The 13,728-nt window shown below is 43.3% G+C and overlaps 1 protein-coding gene across 2 annotated transcripts; it reads right to left on the bottom strand.

The window, feature by feature from the left end:
- Positions 1 to 1,164: 1,164 nt before the first annotated feature.
- Positions 1,165 to 7,302, bottom strand: TM4SF1 (transmembrane 4 L six family member 1). Of its 2 annotated transcripts, none has more exons than XM_017644887.3 (5): positions 6,998 to 7,302; positions 5,489 to 5,578; positions 5,253 to 5,398; positions 3,840 to 4,040; positions 1,165 to 1,981 (listed from the first exon to the last, which is right to left on the bottom strand). In XM_017644887.3, the coding sequence occupies exons 1-5, from the start codon at positions 7,172 to 7,174 to the stop codon at positions 1,876 to 1,878; spliced, it is 720 nt and encodes a 239-aa protein (XP_017500376.1). In that variant the 5' UTR covers positions 7,175 to 7,302; the 3' UTR covers positions 1,165 to 1,875. The 2 variants fall into 2 exon arrangements, with proteins under 2 accessions (XP_017500376.1, XP_017500375.1); XM_017644886.3 differs by having other exon boundaries at positions 3,860 to 4,040; positions 6,998 to 7,297.
- Between the last annotated feature and the right edge of the window lie 6,426 nt (positions 7,303 to 13,728).

Raw genomic sequence — 13,728 nt, 5'->3', positions numbered from 1 at the left:
CTGAGGATATGGCCTTGGGTGGATTTCTTAACCTCTCGGAGCTTTGACTCCGTAGAATGGAGACAAGCACCATCTACTAGGGCTACTAAGAGATTTCAGTGAAATACTAGGTATAGAAACTAAGTACAGTAACTGACACATTTAAGAAAAGTAATAAATAGTTGCTGTTATTACTATCATTGTTAATAATTATTATCGACATTTCCTCTGAGGACACATTTAGGGAGAAAATGTGCTTATAGCTGATCATGATGTCACTTTTTTGGATCCTCTATTACAGGGGTTCTTAACTTGTCCAAGATCTCCCAAGGGCCATATAGATATCTGGGAGGGGGTGTTAAACTTGAATGGGAAAAATGTCACTATTTTTATTAACCTCTAAAACAAATTTAAGATTTCCTTCCTGCATGCAACAAATTATAATAGTATCAGCAAAACAGATCATGCTTTGCTCAACAACACAAAATCACATATTATTTTCATATCACATTAAAACTGTTGCATATACCTCAAGATATCATTTCAATCAGAATCAAATTTCAAAAGTACAGTAATCCTTAGGCCCACTCACCAGACTGCTGCTAGATCACACATAATCGATCTTCCCATCTACAGATGGTGCAATGGAGTTGCTATGAGGACAACTACAGTATAATTTTCAAAAGTATGTTGATGAAATATTCCCATATATTGATTTACTTTAGCAACTATTTTATGTTGCTGTCTAACAGCCAGTGAAGTTTTATTAACTCATTTGTCTGTTGCCCAGGCCAATAAGCACCCAAAGCAGAAAATTTTGGAAGACACTTCCCAATAGATGAGGAGCCCTGTAGCTTGAAAGGGCTTAACTCTGTACCACAGATATAAAATGTCAAGAGAGAAAATGTCTGTGCCTTCTCCAGGAGCCTGAGGCCTGGAGCGCCCAGCAGAAAGTTAGCTACCTGGGTGCTGGCCCCAAGGGGTGGCAGAGCAGCTACAGTGCGTAAATAGTGGGTGAAGGTAGAAAAGGAGGGACAGGATGAGCTAGAGAAAGTGGGATAAAGAAACCAGAAGACACAAAGCCCCGGCCATGGGCATGGCACAACCTGCAAGCTGGAAAATAAAATGGGGAGAAAAAAGGAGCAACTTTAAACAAAAGACAATGAAACCAAACAAAGAAAAAAATAGTATTGAATCCTTTATTTTGTTGTATGTAAACAAGCAAGTTTTGGGGGTATTTCCTCAGGGTCCTTTGGCTCCTTCTTCCCCTCCCCATTTTCCCATGATGCTGATCAACTGCTTTATTCCGTTTCCCACCTTTCTTCTTGTCCATGAACCATCCCTTCTCTTTTTAAATACATGATCCTTAGTGCTTGTCTTTGAAGGACAAAAAAACCTTCCACGTGTTAGGAAAATTCAGGATCTGGTAGAACTCCCAGCATCTAGCCACACTGCATGTTTTGATGCATTCATTTGGCTGGGTATATGCATTCTGTCAGTCTCCTTCTCCCACCAAGTCCCTGTCTCTCACAGAACACAAATAATTCAAAAAGGCCTCTTAGTGATTTGCAGGCATATGAATGGGAAACACCATATAAACAGTGAAAAAAACACATCTTTTCATGTTGTTGGATTTTCTCCTTCATGGTCTTAAAAAAAAGCAACTAGAAATCTTTCATTTAATAAATGCATGCACATATATATATACAATAGTAGTTGGAATGTGATATTTACCCTTGTAATGTTTCTCAAAAACATTACTTTAGGCCAGAGTTTATCTCAGATATGCTGAGGACCCGTCACTCAGTTTTTTTGCTAAGTTCCAACACTGACATCACATGAAGATGCCAGTCTTTATGCACACTTATAAAAGTAGAATATGTGGACTATGATACACTAGTACAAAGTTTTACAAATTAATACAAGTAAAATATATAAATTACAATGAAATAAAGGAAGACTGTGGTTCGGTCTTGGGGTGGATCTCTTAGCAGTCATATCGCTGTGAAGAAAATGAAATATTCATTAGGTCCAAAAGGCTCAAAAACAGTGATGACATTTCAGTCCTTTAATTCCTGTTTTAAGCAAACAAAGCAGACTCATCTCAACTTGAGCAGAGTTTGGGCCAACAACACTGAAAGCTTAGGCAATGCTCATGACATGTTTCCTAAACAAACTAGACCTGTTGTCCTCTCTGAGTAAAAGCTGCAGGAAGGGGCCATAGAAACTAACTCACCAATACTTGGTTGGCTTTGAATATGTTTGAGGTAGATTTTTAATCTTAGGGCTTTAAGAGAATGCTGTGGAAATTTCACACCGCGGAGGCTAAATGTGGGTATCTTTTTCAATGAGATGCTTCTGAGTTACAGACTCAACTCATCTATGTCAAAAACCTTGCCCTTTGAAAGTGTCTTTTATTTTATAAACAAAGGTAACCAATCTGCACTGTCATTTCTAGGAAGAAGCCATCTCTACTGCAACTCATATGGGAAACCCAGTGGGACTATTTGCTCCTCCCCATAGAGGAGAGCGTCACTGCCAAATGACTACAGCAATTTCGGTGATTGACTTATTCTGCCTGTTCCCAACACGCACAAGCACTGAAGCCTAGTGGGGCCTCACCTAATTTAAACTCTGTCTCCTACAAAATTCAAGGCTAAAGATAGGTTGCATTAGAGCAATCCCGAGAGGATTTTTCTCTGCCTCTCCCCAACCATATTGCCTGGCAACAACTCCATATTGAAAGTTTCCCACTCTGTTGTTTTCTTGGAAATCTGGCAAGCGACCAAGGGAATTATTAATCTTGCTGTACTTGCCTGATAAGGAAAACTAGATTTTAATTTTAACTTCCCTCAAAAAGTATACAAAGTTTCCATTTATTTAAAGCAGAGTTTTTCATGGTAGCAGTGGGATTTTAGTTTCCATTAGGTTTTGTCTTATTTTAAAAGCAAGTTAAGAGAGCAGGAACCACAGGAGTAAATGGTTAGAAAAATACAAGTTCAGTGAATTTCTGTTTACCTAATCCTGTTTTATAGAATAAGACATAAAACAAACCCACCAAAACTGGACCAAAACTGGACTTCCATCAATTCAATAATACGTTTTTTAGAAAGACAAAGAAATAAGAACTTTCCTCACTACTAACAAATGCATATTTTTCTCTGAAATCATATCCCCAGGAAACAAGTGCTTCCTGGTTTTCTTTCACAGTGAAAGGCTTTCATGAGTTGCTCTTCAACTACTAGTGACTCTCAGTGCCTAGCTGTTTATGCATTTTCAAGGCTCCTTATTAGGAAGGAATTGAGAAAGCCCAACAGGACAGCAAGTGTTGTGAACAAGTTAAGAGCAAGAGCGGTGGCATAAAATGACCCAGGGGGTGAAGCCTGTTACTCTCTGACTAGGTGATCTTAGATATATTGCTTCATCTCTGAGTCATAGTCTCATCTGAAGGAAGGGTTTAGTCCAGGGCCTGGAGCAATGAAAGTTGCTTATTATTTGTGTATACTCCCTGGGAACAGGAGATCAGGCAAAGACAGGAGCTTTCTTTTGTGTCTCTGCAGCCAGGGCAGGGGTCATGAAAGGGGCCGTGGGCTAGCTCCTGCAGGGACCCTCTGTCTATGAGTGGCATTTTCCTGTACACACAAAGCCAATCACGAAAAAACAAGATAACTCAGTGACTGTGACACTCAAGGAAGCTCATGATTGAGAGCAAAACTGAATGCTGTGAATGCTTTGCTGCAAAGATGGTGCAGGAATAAGTACTGGTAGGGTGAGCAGTGTTTGATTTGGCCTTTTTTTTCTTTGTGGTGATAACACAATTGTGCATTATGGCAACTGAATACCCAGGACTGGGTTTCAACATTTTCACCCAGGTCCTTACCTGTTGGCGAGAGCAGCAATAGCCACATATGCCTCCCAGCACTCCATTTATTACTTGAATGAGACACAAAATGAATTCAATTCCACCAAGTCCCAAGAGAATAGAAAACAGAGAGACATTCCACTCCACAACATGCTTGGGTTCAATGCACTGGGACCACGTGGATCTATCAAGGAGGTACCTGTGGATAAAAAGACAAACTCCTAACACATGACCACACCTAATGGGATGTCTCATAAGCTATTTTTTGTGTGGCATTTTGAGTGAAAAATGCCACACAAAAAAAGAAGTGAATTAATTCAATGGCCTATGCCACATTCTTTCAGTCAGAGCCATTCCACGAAATTAGGAATTAAACCCAGATTTTGTTGTGGTGACAAACATAAAACTTAATGAAGACTTCTGAGCCCTCAATACGAGTTAGACATTGAGCCGGGGCTGGGAATATGGCAGTGAACACACGTGGTCTTTGCCCTAGAGAAGCAAAGCCTCAAAGGGAAGAGACACTAGACAAACTTAATGCAGCAAGTGTGCTGATCAGGTAAACCAAGCATGAGAGGGCCAGGAGAAGGGCCCCTAACCTTGACCAGGGGCTTATGTGTCTTTTGCACAAGTCTGAACTCCATGAAGGCAGAAACCAGATGTCCAGCCCTAGTTCCGTATCAGTAACTAACCCCTCCAAAATGCAAAGAAGGATGTCATTCATTTATCATCATGTACATTAGTTTCTATTAGCTATTTCTCTTATTTTCTCAATAATGGATAAGAAATAAGTATCAACAAAAAACAACAGAGCCTCTTAAATATCCTAATGTTAAAGTTGTATTAAGACCTGTCTTATGTAGCCTGGTCATGTTCAATAAAGGGCATGTCGTACGTTGTTATGCTATATGTGAGGATGCATATATGAGGGTAGTAGGAGTTTCCCTGAGCTTTGGTCAACTATACAGTTTCCATCCATATTATATAAAGATTCCATAATATTCTCTTACATAACAGTAAAATCAGCCAATTGTTCTGGTAGAGTGTATGCACTGTGTGAGCACAGACTCTACAGCCAGGCTAACTGGGTTCAAATTCTGGCTGCCATGTTCCAGCAATGGGACTTTGGATGAGTCACTGCTTTTCTCTGTGTCTCCATTTCCTTCTCAGGAAAATGGGAGCTACCATGGAAGTTGCCCCATCAGGCCATCATGAGAACCGAATCAGCAAACCCATTAGAAAGCCTGGGCATCCATCTGACCATCATTGCCTAACCGTGCCTGAGTCACTTGATAATCCTGGCTGAGTGAATGGATGACTGCACTGCTGATGACTATTTAGTTCGATCAGTTTGCCACTAAGCACATGTGATGGATAAGAATGTGCAGCCTGGTACGGAACAAGTACTTACTGCCCCTCGGTGCTGGCAAAGGTGTAGTTCCACCGGCCAGAGTGATCGAGACACCGTGGTCCCTCCGCTAAGCCCAGGGCTGCCACAATGACGCAGTAGCCAGACCCTGCAATCCCGATGAGAGCAGCCAGCACAGAAGACAGCATCTAGGGAAAGGAGGAGCACCTGAAGTGAGCGCGGCGTGCCGCACGGCCCCTTAGGAGCCACTTTCCCCACCGGAGTGGACGACAACCTACCGCGCATCTCTTGCCACAGTTTTCATGCCCGCAGCAGCCACAGCAGTCTTCCTGTTCCAGCCCGATGAAGACAAACGCTGGCAGGAATATCTGGTTAGACAACAAGCAGATTAAAGTCATTGCCTTCCCCCAGGGCCCTAAGGGTCAGACCAAGCATCTTTTGGCAAAATGTATTTTTTTCTAACACTACTGAATGGCTTTGGGTTAGGCTGACCAAATATCTCCAAGAATGTAAAACCACGAGGAGAAAAACCTCTATGTGTAGTACTGCTTGTTTTCATGTAATGTGTCAAGGCATTCTTTATGGTGAGTGTGAAGTATGGGAGTGTTAAGATAATAACCAATAAAATGTGTTCATAACATAGTCCCAGATGCAAACTGTTTCAGAGCTCACAAACCCTAGCTTTAAATCTGATTTTGTTTTCCTTGTGAAAATAGAAAATACCAACAAATCTTTAATAGAATGACTGCAACATTTTTTTGTAAATGATAGAGATGAAAGCACTCTGTAGTAAATGTAATCTGACTCTTTGAAAATATGATTGTATGGTTGTAGCTCCACAATTAAGATCTTTAAATAAAGTAAGCATGAAATACTTTGAGTTCAACATCAAAAGAAGCTTAAACAAGTGCAGTGTTATATTAAGGACAAATGATTATGTTAATGTGACAGTTATTGTACATTCAAAGCAATTTTGCCATACCATAATGAGTGCAGTAAGTTTAAATGTTTTAAAATCCTTTTCTTGACTAAGAAAAATATTCTGTGTGATACTAGCAATTCCATAAAATTTCTCTTAAAAGTTCTCAATCCCACCATTTTATGTAGCAAACTCAAGTGTGTCACATTCTTTCCATGCTGTGGTTGAAGCTAATACTTTCAGCTCCTAGGTTGGCAGGGCAAATTCCTTTCACTTCAATTAAAAACAAACCTTGGAAAAAACAACACATTCCACTATTAGCTTCAGACACTGATTTGTTAACTGTAGGATTTTTTCCTAGACACCACACCCAGCTTACATAAAGGAGAGGATTCTTAGTTCTTTCTAAATAGCAATGCACTTGCAATTCATTATTTTTTTTCTTTTTCTTTTTCTTTTTTCTGTCACAGATGCCTGAGAAAGTACAGCAGAGAATTTGGGTCCAAAACTGTTGATTTAGACAAAGAACCAGCCGAATCCTCTCAGCACTCCAGGGCAAATGTTAAATGACTGCCCACGTCAGTAGGAGAAACTCTATAGTCTCTCAAATCTGATTTAAAAGCTAGTATCTGTTTTCTAGCTGTGAAGTAAGAGAGTTTAGCAAAAAGGTAATTCACTCTTAGTTGAAAGCGGGTTTTGTAGGCCATCTAATAAAACGAATACAACTAGACCTATCTCAGTTTTGTATAATCTGCTTTTAAAAGAGTGAACATAAATAACTGGATTTGGCAATATGGTAATGGCAAACTTCCCATGAAAACATCATGTTCACAATTTTTTAGGCTTGTAATAATTCCAAACAACTTACCAGCAAGCCTCCTCCTACAATTCCAGAAAAGAACCAGACGAAGCGGCTGAGATGGTTTTCAGAAGCATACCTAGTTTCCCCATTGGGAAAGTAAAGCAAAATATTAGCTACAATGCAGAGAACGGCGAGCCACACCAGCCAATGTCCGATGCATCGAGCGCATTTGCCATAGCACATGGTGGTGTCAGGAAGTCTGGGAGGTTTTTCCCCTTCCCTCGGCAGCTCAGTGCTGACCCAGATCAGATGAGAGTGTGCTGGTCGGCAGAGAAAGCAAAAGCAATTCCCAGCCCATTCCTGAAACCTCTTTCTTAAATACTCTGTGTTCTTAGTCCCGGAGTGGATGAGGTGCTCTGCTTTCATTGGTCCTGATTGCAGGCTCTGGCTGAGGTGGGCGGAGGTAGGAGGAATGTCCCGCCCCTCAAATGAAGTCCTGGGGACAAGTGAAACCAGGGGCAGGACCTGAAAACGGCCAGTCATAAGCAAGAGAGAATAAAATGATTATTCCTTAACAAGGAATTCACTGTGCAACTTCTTCACAGGAATAAAGAATTGCCAGGAAAGTCGAACAGAACCTTCCAGTAAGGGCCAACTGTCCCAGCTGAGGCTTTGAAAGACAGCAGGCTGAAATCCTGCCCCACAGGGACAGCGCTGGGTTCAGGCCTACCTCTGCACTGCTTTAATTTGAGACCCAGGGCGGGTCTGAGCTCTGAGCTCTTTTCTTTGTTAAAAGCAAGGAGTCTGACCCATCACCAACAAATCTGAAGAGGCCACTGGGAAAATTACAGAGCAGCCTCCTTTCCTCTGCCAACGGCATGCTTCACAGGACCGAGCCTACTGGACAGCCTTCTTGGGCATCTGCCTCCAAAACAAAGGTGGCGTTAGTCAACACAAAGGGCTCAGGCATCTTTTTATTCCTGAGTATGGCTGTCAGGCAAAGTGATGCTGGAAAGGGCCAATGGAGGCCCAAAGCAGGGGGGGAAGAAAAAAAAAGGAAAGAAAGGGACAGAAGAGAAAGGGGCTCATCAAGCAGAGTGGGAAAACAAGACTGAGAGAAGCTGAAATGACAGGGAGAGTTGTGGTCCCTGATCAGGGCACAGGGCTGAACCCAGCCAGGTCCTGAGCTGTAAGGCTGCAAGCTCCCACGCGAAGGCAGAGTGTGCTAGGCGAACTTTCTCAGGTTATCTGGCAAGGAGGGGTCAGGCTCTGAATAAGTTTAGCCTTTGAATCACAGGTTGCACCAGCCAGCTGGGTGGGGAGAGGGCAGGGTGGACGGGTGGGGCCAGGACTGGAGGGGCTTTGTCACCAGGACAGAATAGCAATTGCAGAAAAGAAGCAGAAGGCCAAGATAGGGAGTTGTTAGTTCAGAGGAAGGTGTGCAGGGCTGGTAAATCCGGAATCTCAGGCTGAGGCCAGAGTCTGAAGGATCTGGGCCAAAACTGGAGGGCAGGACTCATACCAAATTTGATGAGGCCCGCTGGGTTCAGTGATGGGGAATCCAGACTGCAAAGAACATTCTAATAGGGTTGAGGCCATGATCCAGGCTGGCCTGAGGAAGTAGATGGATGGAAACCTGAGTGGTGGCAGGGAAGCCTAGAGCCACCCACCTGCTCAGGTATAGAGGCTGGTCTCAAGGACAATCACTGCATCACTACCATTACGTCCAACACCTGGGTGCACGTGCCCTCTGTCCTGGCTTCCAGTCTTACTGGGGCTGGGATGGGGCAGGGCGTGGTGGGAGTGAAGTGAGTGACAAGGTATTTTGTGGAGGTAGCATCATCCCGCCTCTCCAGGGTGCTATCTACCCAGCCTGTGGCTAAAATAGGGAAGAGACATCCTTTGAGGACTTGCCCCCAAGTGCTTAATCCCCTTCTTCCACTCTCCACTACTCCTAGTCAGCAGGGCAGGGCAAAGAGAGTGGAAAGGAAGAAATTGGAAAAGAAAATCTGAAGCAACCCCCCAGCTCTGCTGTCTCTCACTTTTGTGGATCAGGTGAGTCCCTCACATTCCTGGGACTGTTTCCTACTCTCTAAGACAAGGTACAGGACTAGATCAGTGGTTCTGGAGTTTTTGAGAGTCTTATAATGACTCTCTGCCCAGGAAATGTGCATATATGCAAACACACACATTTTTCATTTCATTTCTTGGGGTTCACAGACTCCCTGAAGCTCCTTAGTGGATCTGCTTCCACCTTTCTCAAGGTGTGGCCTGTCTGGAGACCACCTGTATCACAAATGCAGATTCCTGGTCCCATCTGCCACATAATGAAAAGGGATTTTTGTGGGGGTGGAGCCCAGTCTTCTGCATTTTTTACAAACACTCCAAATGAGCCTTTTGTGTGCTCAGGTTTGGGGACCACTGACCTGGTCTGCAACCCAGATGAGATCATTTATCTTGTCTGCTCTCTGAGGCCACCTCACCCTATAGGCTCCAGAGCTCCAGCCAGACACAGTGCATGTGAGAATGTGGGGCACACAGTGGAATTCAGTGTAAGGTACTTTCAGGTTTGAGCTGACACAATTCTCTTGTAACATGGAGCCCCTCTCCACTGCTGCTGTCATCTGTACAGCACTCTGTGGCTACCCTCAGCTAGAACCTAAAGCAGTGTCTTTTCTGATTTGGGCTCCTGGCTTAAGAGCAAATATGCTTTTCTGGACAGTTCTTTAACCACTTGGCTGTGCTCCCAGCCAGACTTTGCCCAGCCGATGACTCTGGCCTTTCTCCTGGCTGTGTACTCTCCATTTCCTGTGCCCAGCTGCCATCTCCACCTTCCATCCAGGTTTCATTCCATTCTCCAGCCCCCACCTTGACCCTCCCGCACCTTTGCCTCCCTGTCTGCCTTGTTTTGAGTCTTATCTTCTTCCAGCACTTCATGCTGAAGGAGTCTGCTCACAGATCCCTGTCTAACGATGTTCTACCCCCTCCCCCAGTTACTGGCCACATGTCACCCTGTTCTAGTAGCACCCCAGAAATTATTCTGTGGTTTGCTTGTTTCCTTTTATATCATCTGTCTCCCTCCCCTCCCCTCTGAGGGTAGAAACCTTTCTGTCTTGTCCACCATTGTTTCCCCAGGGCCTGGAACAATGCCTGGTGCATAGTAGGTCCTCCGTAAATATTCGCTGAAGAGTTGAATGGATAAATAAGTGAATTAATAAACTTTTAAGCCTCTTCTTACCAGGCTGATGCCCTCAATTCTATTATGCCTCTCTGAGAGCCACAGTCCCATGGAAAAGCTCTCTTAGCCATTCACACCACTGATTCCTGGTCTGCCACTGCCTGGTTGTTTGGTGTGGGACAAGTGATGAACTATTCTGTACCTCAGTTTCTCTCATTTTTTTTCAACAGTATTTATTGGGTTCCTACTCTGTTGTCTAAGTTTTGAAAATACAGCAATAAACAAAATTAACAAAAATCCTTGCTGTTAAGGGGAGTCTGTTCTATAAAAAGGAAAGATACAGATGAAAAATAATACTAAGTAAATAAAATACACTGTGTATTAGTTGGTGATAAGTACAGGAAAGGGAATAGGCATGGGAGGGGCAGGGTCTCCTGAGCCAGAATAACAATGGAACCTACAGCACGGAGTTGTGATATGTGAAGTGAGTCAACGTGTGTAAAGTATGAAGCACCTGGATTTAACAATCACTCCATAAATGTTACCTATTATTACTTCTTATTTTCATTAGCTCACTATTCTAGGAAAGGTATCTCTACACCATTTATTATTCACTCTATCTCCTTCTCTGGGATTCCAACGCTGCAATATATATATGTGATCCCTTTCTTATTTCTTATGACTGATTTCTAAATACTGGAGTTCTCACAATTATATTAATAGCTCACTTTTATCCCCCTCATTCCCTCTGGAATCAGCCTCAAACACAAATGCTTTTGGAAAGGGTGGTTTTGACTTCACCACAGAACTGCAGGTCCCTTAGCACCAGGTACTGGTTCCCCACCCACATTCTGGGTTTTGGGTTTGGGGTATGCTGTCCCACCGTCACAGAGGCTGTCCCACTGCCACCAACGCCCTGTTCCTCCTTACCCTGTTCCACCTCAGGTGGTTGTGCCTTTGGCTGAATTCATCACTTTTTCCATGACATCTCCTATCACACCCCAGTCCTACCTAAGTAAGGGTTTTAATGTTAGAAGAAGCCTCAACAGAATGAATGGCTCAGTTCCCTTCACAGAATCTTTATGGCCATTTTATAGTTAAACCCACAGGAGTTAAAAACTGGCCAGTATCATCTAGCTGGTGGGCAGTGGGAATGAGTTACCTGTAAGAACTAATATCAATAGTCTATGATTCTACGTGGTTGTGGGATTCTAAGAGGAAGATTTGAACTCAGATTTCTGGCCTCCTGATTGCTTCCTCCACATGTGTTTTGCCTTCCTTGTTGGGAGACCACTAGTTTCTCACTCATTTGCACATGAAAAATATAATGATTTCTACATAGTAACCATACCCGTTAGAGCTTTTTTGATTATAGGTAACAGAAGCCAGTCCGGCTTTCTTAACCAAAGGGGCATTAATTATGAACTCCAAAGGTAGGGATGCGGTGGGACGGCAGGACTCATGGGCAGGGAACTCTGTAGGAAATTCAGAATGTCCTCCTGCATTTCCATCTGGGTCATTGACTCTTTTATCTAAACTTCATGCTTCATAATGCAGATTCATTTTCTCCCTTTCACAGGCCAAACTGGAGAATAGGGCTACCGACAGTTCCCAAGGGTACACATTTCCCTGTTCAAGAGACCCGTCCCAGCCCCACGCTCTGAGGAAGGGAGTTGCACTGGGCAAGATTAAGTTAAGACATGTGTCCACGCACCTGGAGCCTGAATAAAGCCAAGCGGCTGCCGGGGAGCCATCCCCGCATCCATCCAGATGGGGGCGCAGTCATTCTCAGGGAAAGCGAGTGCAGGACTAGGTGGAGAGCCAGTAGCTGTCCTTTATTTGAAACTATGATCAGGGCGTACAACCACAAGCAGCGTTAAGCCATGTTGCCTACAACCTCCTGGCTTTCTCCTCATTTTAGATTGTAGCTCACCTTATTCATGTAGGTTAAAAAAAAGCTTCTTGGTTATATAAAACCAAAGTTTATCTTTACCTTCATCCTCTCAATTCCCCATCTCTATCTGGAAGTTGTAGTGCAACACCTTACAGTGGCCATCTTACCTCATCAGGCCAGGGGTTCCCTCGGCCTCACTGCCATTTTCAGACAAGCCGCCTCCTAGGATGCCTGCTCCGTTGTCTGTAGCTTGACATGTGGGGCTGGCTCTCTGCTCCCAGGCGCTGGCTGCTCAGAAAGTCTAGCCTGCTGCCCCCTTGGGCTTCGTTTCTGCTTTCAGTATCATTTCCTTGGGTTTTGTAATAGAGCCTGGCATGTGAGATGGTGGAGGCCTTCAAAGACCATCTGAGTCTCAGCAGAGAACACCTACGGGTTTCTAAAAACCACATACACTGGTCCAGCCCAAGGGAAACAGGGAAGCTCTGAAAGTAGGGCCAGGAAGTTGCATTTTAAGAAAGCTCCTCAGGTGATTCTAATGGACAGCCAGAGTTGAAATCCACTGATACAGGTAGTCTAACTTCCCCCTTTTATAAATGAGACCACTGGACCTCATTTACAGGGTTTAATTTCAGTTCAGAAGAAAAGCCACAGATTAAGTTAAAACAATAACAAACCCCAAGATACTAAAACTGATGAAGTCACTTATTTGTATATTTAGAACCTGGTCAACCAGGTGGTTCTCTTTGTGGTTCTTTTTATTTCCCCAGATCTCAGCTGCCTTTGGGGAGGATGAAAAAACTGTTCTCTAGTTTCTGTACATTTAGGGGAAGGGAGGGACAATTACATAGTGTGCAGAATAGACACGTGTCAGTCCCTCTCGGGTTGTAATTGAGCTTTATGAGAAAGGAGGTTCATGTGGGTTAGGTATGCAGGCTAACGTCACAAGGCTGGTGACTGACACTCTCTGGACTCCTCCTCAACTGTCCCTGACTCAGACAGACATATTCTTTCATTTATATGTTTAGCTTATTTATACTCCTTCACGCTTGCCAATGAAAAACATTGATCAGATTTAAGGACTTTTTATTTGGCTTTCAGAATAACATAATCCTGAGACATTAATCATTTGGGTTCTACTTTAATGAGATATAGGATTTCAAAGTTAACCTAGTGTTTTTTAAATAAGAAGGCTTTCCACCTGTGTGGGTTGAATGGTCAGAACTCTGGTGGACAGCAAGGGGGAAAGCTACAGCCAATATTCAATAAACTTGGTTTCATTGTGACAAAATAGAACTGTCCACAATCAAGATATGTGCAAAATTGAAAGACAAAAGAGTAATTTTTTTTTAGATCCAAGCATAGGAGAGAAATAATAAAGCCTATTTATTTCCTTCACCCTGGTCTAACGTGTCAAAAGGTTTTCCCTACCTGGCCTCTGACCTTATATAAAAAATACGTTTGCCTTTTTTTCAGAGAGGTCAGGGTGGAATTCTCCTCTTCCTGCTTTCATGCTATTTAAAATTCAGCCCAGTGGGGCTTCTATCAGTTGGAAGTTGAAGATCATACGAGGATGAAAAGTGAGGGTGGTTGGCTCAGAGCTGAATTCAGACACCACTTTTCAGGGATCCCTGGTGAAAAAGGGGCTTATTTTGTGTGGTAAGTTGTGAATAAAAGAATCTTCCTGCTGTACATTTGCTTAGTGGTTTTTATGCCTCCAGCACCCTC

The sequence above is a fragment of the Manis javanica genome, chromosome 3 (genome assembly GCF_040802235.1).
Source record: "Manis javanica isolate MJ-LG chromosome 3, MJ_LKY, whole genome shotgun sequence".
Taxonomy (NCBI): domain Eukaryota; kingdom Metazoa; phylum Chordata; class Mammalia; order Pholidota; family Manidae; genus Manis; species Manis javanica.
This window is presented reverse-complemented; position numbering and strand designations above follow the sequence as displayed.